The following is an 8,726-nucleotide window of genomic DNA, read 5'->3' as shown; positions in this document are numbered from 1 at the left end:
GCTGGCGGCGGGCGCGCCCGGCCGGCCGGCTTTGTGTGCGGCGCGGAGGCCGGCGGCGCGGAGGCCGAGGCCGAGGCCCCGAGCTCGCGGGCCGCGCGGCGAGGCCGGCCGGGGGCGGCGGGGCGCGGGGGCGGCAGCGGCCCCGCGGGTGCGGCGGGGCGGCGGGTGCGGCGCGCGGGCCGGGCGGGCCGGGGGTGGGGGCGAGGGCCGGCGCCCCCCCGCGCGCCCCTGCGCCCCCGCCCCCCCCGGCCGGAGCGGGGCGGGCGGAGGAGGGAGCGGCGGCGGCGGCGGCGGCGGCTCTGGCATTGTGCGCGCACCAGCAGCCCGGCCCGGGAGGAGCAGGACGCGCCGGGGCCGCCTCCTCCCGCACGGACCCATGAACCAGCCGGGCGGCGCGGCGGCTCCGCAGGTACGAGGGGGCCGGGGGCAGGCTCCGCGCGGGGGACCCCGGGGGCCGGGGCCCGGGGCGCTGCGCCACTTGAGCGCCGGGGTTGCAGGATGCAAAGTGCCTGGGCACGTTTGCGGGCTTTTTGTGGGTGCAAACCGGAGGGCCGGGGTCCGGAGAGCCCCCCCCCGGGCGCTGCGGGGCGTGAGGAGGGCGGGGGTGGCGAGGGGGCCTTTGGGGGCCCCCACCCGGCGCCCCCTCCAGCCCCGGGCTCGGACCGGAGCCCAGAAAACAAAGCGGCGAGAGAACAGAGCAGCCATTTCAGTTTGGACAATTCACATTTTGCAAAAATGCAACCCCTTCCAGCTCTTCCCCCTCCCCCCCAAATTTGCAATTTCCCCCTGACCTTCCCAGCGCGGGGGTCCCTGATGACCCCCCTGGAGATCTCGTCCCCCAGGCCCCCCATCTTTGTAACAATCTTTTTTTTTTTTTAGGCCATATTTCCCTTTCTCAATTTTTTTTTTCTAATTTTTCTTCAAACGGTAGTTTTTTCCCATTAAAACGACGCCACCTAGAGGATACTATTTTGTAAATAAAAAAAAAAGAAATTAAAATTGAAAAGAAATATTTTTTATTTCTTATTTTTTCAAAAGTTTGCTCTACAGGGCAGTGGAGGGGAAAGGGATTCTTTTTATTTCTTTTTGGGGATGAAAATTTTCACTTTGATTCTGGCAGGGGCATGGAGATAATTTTTATTTCTGAAGCCAAATCCAGATAATATGTAAATGGAAATTAAGCTAGAATTTGAATGAATTCAGTTCTTGAAGGGAGAAAGCAAAAAACCTTCTAAAAGCAAAGTCAGTTTGACTACCCAACGCATTTTAGTTTGAGAAAAAAACTAATTGGAATGAGGGAAGGAGGGAAATTGTTGAGTTGAGGGAAAACTGGGAGAATTGGCTTTATGAAGCAATTAGAAATCGTACTTCATTGTAATTTGGAACTTGTTTAGCTCAGCGGGCAAAAATGACTAATTTTACCATTTGACAATATTTAAATTTTTCTATTTTCATGAGAGAAGGATTTAAAAGAGAAAATAGACCCTAAAATGTTGGCTTTGGACACACCCAAAAATTGTAGTTTTTTTTTTTTTTTAAATTTTGCATTTACATTTTACTGCATTTAAATCCTAAGATTTTTTTAAAAAAAGAGAAAGAAAGAAAACCCAGAAACTGTAAAAGTTAGAGTGAAAACCTGTCTTTCTTTTTTCTGTATTTGTTGGTTTTTGTGTGTGTTTTTTTGTTTTGATGGAATAATTAAGACTGTTTTCTGATTTTGTTTCCTGAAAGGTCTAGCCATTTCTTTTATGTTGTTGTTTTATCCAGAAAATGTCAGGAACCTTTATTGAGCAATATTCAGTGGGAAAAATGTAAATTCATATATTATACAAATTGAGTAGCCCACAGATTTGTAGGAGAGACCGCCATTAAAATAAGATATGCATAATTAACATTATTATGAAAAAACTAACAGTAGATTCACAGAAGCCCATTTTTTATGACATGCAACTGAATCAATTGATGGAGACAAGGATTGAGGAATCCTTGGTAAGAAAGAAAATTTTCCTTTTCTATGCTGTTCACTCTTTCAATTTGAAAAATTTATTATTAAAAAAAAATCCAGATTGGTTTCTGGCCTCTTTGATTGTAATGTGGGGTTGGTAGTTGATTAGCATTTGGTATTTTTCAGAAATTTGATTACTTTCAGAGGGGGAAGAAATCCATTAGCTTTGATCATTTGGGGGGGGTGTTGTGACAAAAAAAAGCACAAATTTTATTGACTAAACAAAATATATATATATATATCTTTTTATCAAGAGGGAAGGACTGAGAGATGAAAATTCTGATTCTTATTCATCTTCCATGGTAGGACACTTTGCTGAAGAATTAGGTTAAAACACCAATTGAGCTGATGCTAGCAGCAAAATTATTATTTTTTTTAAAAAAGGAAAATAAAAATCACAATACATACAAAAGCCAAACCCAAAGGAATGTGCCTTTGGTATAGAAAAGCATCAGTACAAATAATATATCATGTGGAGTTTTTGGCCTTAAAATGAATCAAGTGAAGGTGAAACAAAAAAGAAAAAGAAATTTTTTTTAGATGACAAATATTGACTGAATTGAAATTTGACAGATAAAAAAAAAAATAAGCTTCCTACCCAAAGAGAAAGGGTAATTTGTGATAAATTGAACTTGCTGGGAATTTTGAGCCCCTTTCCCCAACACCCCCCACAAAAAAAGTTGTAATTTTTCTGTCTAAAAGAAGTCCACCAGTAGCATTTGTAGGGTGGGAATCTTGTGGGACTTTGGGTGGGTCACATGGGGCAAGGATAGGGGACCCCTAGAACCCCATAGCCAGCTCCCAGCTGGTCTTGAAGAACGGTTGACCCCAATCCTGCTTTCTGAAATTGGATTTCTGAAGATTTACTAACTCTGTGGCGTAGGGTTGACATTTCCCATCATCGCCATTGCATTTGGAAGATTTTATTTTTTTAGTAACCAAATCCTTCAGGGCTGATTGGCCATATTCTGGCATATTTGGAATGAGCTTTTTTTTTTTTTTTTTTTTTTTTTTAAGCAGCATAATTAAAATTTTTTTTTTTCTGTTGAATTATTTAGGCCGATGCCTAGGACGGTCAAGGAATTTGTAATTTCCAAGGGGCTCTGGAGGCCTCCAGAGATAGTAGGCCTGAGTTCAGCCAGGGATGGAGGAGGATTGACTGGGGCTGGTGGGTTGGGATGGGGCATCTGAGAGCAAGTTGGGGTTGTAGATAACAAGTTCTTTTGGTGCAAGGAATTAAAATATTGCAGCACATCTCTGTGTGTGTCCTGGAATCTTCTGACACACAACTCAGATGCCTTCTTTCTATTCTGCTTGAAATTTTGTTCTCTTGTCAGTCTAAAAGGACTAAAATTTGAAAATCATTTGTTTTTGTAGACCTGTGTTTTGTTTTGTTTTGTTTTGTTCCCCCCTCCCCCCCTTTTTTCACAGAATTGGTTATTCTGGTCATGTTTGTTGTAAAGGAAACAGAAGTGCATGATGGTCCTGCGGGGCGGGGCTAGTTTCCTTTTGTTTCTATTGGTGTCTCTGGATTGAAATGTGACCCAGGCCCTGTCTCTCTCACCTCCTCTTTTAGATGGAAGTGTGTCCAGAAATGGATATAGGAGCTAATTTTTTCTAAGCCCGGTCTGTTCATCACGTTTTCTTATAATATTGGGCAAAAGATCTGGCAAATTGGACTTGAGGGGTGGTAATTTGATGATGGTCTGAGTTATTTTGGTGAAAGATCATTTATACTCAGTTCCACAGTGGAGACTCTTATTACTTAATGTTTTGCTTTTCTGCCTAAGGAGGTTCTTACCCCCCTCCTCCTCTCTAATAGGTTTGAAATTTCAAGGGCTTGCTTTGTAGCTTGACTTTGGACCAAGCTAGGAAAAGGGTTTGCTTATACTCTTAGCCCTGCACCGAGGTGAACTTGAACAAGGGTTCTTGCTTTAGCAGGAGAGCTACAAAGATGGCTGGTCAGCGTGAGGCTGACCTCTCCCTGGTGCTCTTAGAAGATAAACACCAATGGCCTGTTTCAGTGGAGGAATAGTTTTAAGCTCCTCCAATGTCAGTTTTTTCCCTGTCTTTGAGTCAGCTCTTGGCATGACTGCGTCCACTGACCTCAGATTCCTTATCTTCTCTTCGGTGGGCGACAAGAAGTTCTTCGCCATGTTCCACGGCCTGTACGTAAGCTTTTTGTGGTTATAGGAAATTTTCAGTTTTTCCATGTTCTTGTGATGTTTCATCTCAGTTGTGTCTCCTTTCTGGGGATGTAAAGAAGTAGTTTTGTGGATACTCAGCCGGAGTCTCTCAAGGTCTTGCTCTGTGACCTTGGGCAAATCACTTTTTCCTACACAGCCTCAGGAAACAATGATTGTGTTTGCAAAATGAGCACTTTGGACCAAATCAAGGATAGCAATAAATAGATTTCATTTCTGATTCTGACTCCAAGGAATTGCTTGTGGCTGTTTGGGTCACTGTGTTCAGAAGGATTCCGAGGTCACATTCCAATTCCCAAATTCTGGAAAAAGGTGCGGTGGTCAAATGGCAGTGAAGATCAGAGTGAGGAGAGCATCTCTTAGTGAAGGTAAGCAGAGTAGACCATTGCTGCCACATTGATGGATTGTGACATCAACTTGGTGAGTCATGATTAACAATAAAAAGAGAATAAAGTAGAATAGTATAGGAGAGAGACAGAAGTAGTTAAGGTGCAGCCCGGGGCACAGGTAGGTATTGTCTGGTAGAACTTTGCTCTATTCGTCTTTGCAGTCATGTGTGTGTGTGGTGTGAAATATGTTGTCTGAATGGTATTGGACAAAGTGAGCCACTGTGATGTGCCACAAGTGTGCCACGTTATTGCTTATGCTTTTGTATTTATGAATCAGTTGACTTTAGGTGAACCCTGTGGGGTAGGTGTGTTGTGCCACCTGCCCCTGGTTGAACCCTCTGTCAGGGCCACCCATGACTGGTGGGGTCAGTCATGCATCCCAACTTGCTGGCCCTTGGAGGGGACTGAAAGGGCAGGTGCTAGTTGGAGGCAGCATCTTTGCTAGGTCCCCTGTCTGGAGAGGAGATTGAAAGTGGTGCAGAGTCCCCACCATGGTGGGAAGGAAGCTGTTACAGTCACTTTGATTCTCCATTTTTACTCCATATTGCCAGAGAAAGTTTTCTGGAGTTGGTCTGCGTCAGAGCTGTATTTAAGTTTTAATCAGCTTGGGTGTTGGGGCTGTATTTCTGTGAATGAACTTCCTCCCAAACTCCAGAATTGCTGTCTTCATCTCCCTGTCTTTTAAATGTGTGAGAATGGTGTGGTCCAATGGAAATGCAGTTCAGACCACCTATTCAAGCTACACATGCTAAATTCCTGGGAACCTATTTTTTTTTTTTTAAGCAGCAAGTGACATTGACTTTAGTAAAGTGCATTTGTTTAACCCAGTATATGTACAACACTATCATTGCAGCACGCATCTATATAAAAAAATTATTAGTGTGGCCTTTCACGTTCTTCTCTTTTTGAGGGGGTATTAAGTTTTTGAGGTTCAGTGTGCATTTTAATCCTTTTGCACAGTTCGATTCTCACTAGCCACATCTCATGTTCAGTGGCTACATGTGCCTTGTAGCTACCATGGGGGACAGTGCAGGGCCAAACCACTGTTTGCTGCTGTCCTTGGCCTTGGAAGGTTAGCAACATCTTCCAACCCTCGTGGTGATGTGGATGGTACTTTGAACTTGAGTCCCATCTGAGGGCATCCCAGCCTCTCGTGGTGATCACCCCCATCCATTTAGCTCCTGGACCTGGCTAAAGTGGCCCACGGCTCCATTGGTCCTGAAGCAGTCTTCCCCCAGGACTCGGCCAGAATGCTGTAGTTGGAAATGGCAGATGATCCTGGAAAGAAGTGTGGGGTGGGGGCAGACATTGGAGGTGGGCTTTAAATGAAGTGTTGCTGGAGAGAGGGATGAAGGCACAGGGACAGCAGGTGGCCAGGACCAAAGGTGGGATCCAAGGTGGGAGAGGGGCTCTGGGGGAGGGGGTGAAGAAACCCAAGGCATGGAGTCACCAGGAAGCTTCCCCAGGGTTTAGGTCAGACTCATAGAAGTTTCCCCAAGTTCACCCCAGTTGGCAAAATGGGAAGCCGGGTTTGAGGTCAGCCAGACCAGAGTTGGAAATCCAGCTCGAGGCTGGTTAGCTTTGTGTTGCTTTGGGAAAGTCACTTCTGGTTTCGGAACCACAGCTTCTACATCTGGGAAAAGGGTGAGAGAGAAGGATGGACCCTGACCTTGAAGGGTGTTCCACGATTAAATGAAGCAGCCCGCGTGGAAACACCTGGCCAGCCCCGGGCCCTTAGAAGGCGCTCAACACTTGGGTTGACTCTTGCCCCAGTGGCCCGTGGGTCTCCGCCTAGAGCACTTAGGGTAGTTCTGCAAACTTGGTGGCCTCTCTAGTGGGCAGAGTGAGGCAGCGACAGAGTTGGTACACTTTGTGTTGTCACTGCTGCTTTCTAACAGCCTGGGACAAGGCTCTGCTGTCAGAGTTCTTGATGCTTGCATTCCGGGGACAGTCCAGCTCCTCTGTATATTTCTGGATTTGTTTCTGAGCCTGTGGCACAGACTTCAGAGGGGTTGAATCTTAATCACCCGGAGCCCCTTCTTGTGGGGCCCTTTCCCTCCTTCTGAGGTCTCTGTTACATGAGAAATGAGACCCCTGAGACCAGCCACATGTCCTCCCCAGATGGTTAATCTCTGCCCTGGGCCTCCCGAATCCCCAACAGGCAGGCCCAGGGCTGGTGGTGTGCCTTGGTTTCTCCAGCCTGCTGGTGACTTCCTTGAGGCTGGAGGCCAGGGCTCACTTGTTTTAGGGTCTGGCATGGAGCAGCAGCTCAATAAATACTTGATGACTTAATTTGATTTTTGGAAATAGCTCAGTTGGATTTGAAGGCAGTGAAGAGTGGATGACCAATTTGGCCGTCTGATCAGAACCACTGTCTTCTCAGGGAGCCATAAGCAGCATTTTCTTACAGCTGACTCTGAAGCCCAGGGCTTCCTTGGATTAGTAAATCCAAGCCGGGCCTTTAGGCAGGAGAAATGCTCCTTTGACTTGACGTGTCTTAGGGAGTTTTTCTTTTTCTTTTCTTTCTTTTTTTTTTGTACTGAGGATTGAACATTTGACCACTGAACTTAGACAGGTCTCAGTTGCTTAAGGCCTCTCTAACTTGCAGTGCTGGCCTTGAACTTGTGATCCTCCTGCCTCAGCCTTCTGAGTCACTGGGATTATACACATGCCCCACCATGCCCAGCTCTCTTGGGAATTTTTTTTAAAAAGTTCCTCTGTACACATTTACCCTGCGCTCCTCGCTTGCTCTGTGATGGGCCCCTGTCAGGCACCATGTTTCTGGGGAGGTGGGAACACTGGGCAGTGTCCTGCATTTGTGTAGAGAGATGGTCATATTAGCCAGGTGCCCAGGACTGGATGCCTGGGTGTTTTTGGCAGAGCCCTGGACATCAGGGATCCTAAAGCTTGAAGTGGCCAAATGTGTGATTTGATGTTTAACCGGACCCCGTCTTTGGTCAGATTCTGGTCTGCAGATGCCAAAGATTCAAGGAAAGTTTATGGGAGAAAGCTGAGAACATTTGGTTTATTTGCTTCATTTTTTTCTTCTTCTGTGGAGTTCTGTATAGAACACCCCTGTTCTGAGCACTTTAGGGCCCAGTTCAGCAAGGCAGTGTGGACACCCAGTTCAAGGTGACCAGGCACCCTTGTGTTTCTCTTCCCACGTTTCCACATTTTTGGAATAAAGATCGGCCATAGGACAGCTGGGTTCTTTTGGCAAACAGTTTCTCCCTCTTATTTTTCCTTCTTCTGAGGCTGCTGGTGTCTGGGCGAGGCTCCTCCACCTGGACCCTGAAGTGGGACTTCCCCTTGGGCGAAGCCTCTGGGCCTCTGACTGAGCCCCCCTTTCCTCCAGGTCTTTGCGTGGGATTTTTATAATCCAGAAGGTGTAATGGCCCCTACAGTGGGTGTTCCCTTCTGGACTGCCCCCTGGAGGACAGGGCCCCCTGTAAGAGAGGACCCCTGGAGGAGACGGCCTCGCAGTGGCGGGACACCAGGTTTACATTTCTGAGGGCAGAAGGAACAGGTGGAGGTTGGAGGGACAAGCTTGGCTCCCCTCCCTTTCCTCCACTTGCTCATTTTGTGGTCTCTGCTGAGGTGCTCTGCTCCCTGCACCTCACCTTCCTTACCTGCAGCGTGGGGGTGATAATCCTGTTTCTGGTGATGGTGGAGATCACAGTGCTTCATGGGGTGGACAGATGAGAGAGCTTTGTGACAGGCAGGCCCAGGGTTGATTTGTGTATCATCTGTGTGTGGGGGTGGGCTGAGTGCGGTAAACAGGTACCATACAGGCAGCCACTTCCCATTTGGGGGCCAGTGGCAGACATTACTAATCAATCATAGCATTCTTTTCCACTGAATCTGGCCAGTGGACTCAGAGGGCCTGTCAATATGATGCGGCTACCAGTCTTTGAACTTAGCATGAGCCGTGAAGCCAGTTTGTCCTTCCTGATCTGGTCATTCAACCTCCCGGCACACACACTGAGAAACTGAGGCTGGGGTCCAGAGAGGTGGAGTGATTTGCCCAAAACTTCAGTTTTTAGGCTGAAGGTGGATGAAAAGCCTCAGATTTCTTAACTCCTCAGCCGATGCTTTTCCTGTGACACACACATACACATACACGGTGTC

At 47.2% G+C, this 8,726-nt stretch overlaps 1 protein-coding gene across 15 annotated transcripts in view; it reads left to right on the top strand.

The window, feature by feature from the left end:
• The first annotated feature begins 200 nt into the window (after window positions 1–200).
• ZNF618 (zinc finger protein 618) overlaps window positions 201–8,726 on the top strand; it is a 155,428-nt gene continuing 146,902 nt past the window's right edge. For all 15 annotated transcript variants that reach the window (XR_014020395.1, XM_081279063.1, XM_081279062.1 and 12 more), the window contains exon 1: window positions 201–409. Coding sequence is in view for 14 of the 15 variants with exons in the window: in XM_081279063.1 (XP_081135189.1) it covers window positions 377–409 (33 nt within the window). In the remaining variant the exon portion in view is untranslated. The remainder of the gene's footprint in view (window positions 410–8,726) is intronic.

This window comes from Spermophilus citellus, assembly GCF_964194105.1.
Source record: "Spermophilus citellus genome assembly, chromosome: 2".
Classification (NCBI taxonomy): Eukaryota; Metazoa; Chordata; class Mammalia; order Rodentia; family Sciuridae; genus Spermophilus; species Spermophilus citellus.
This window is presented reverse-complemented; position numbering and strand designations above follow the sequence as displayed.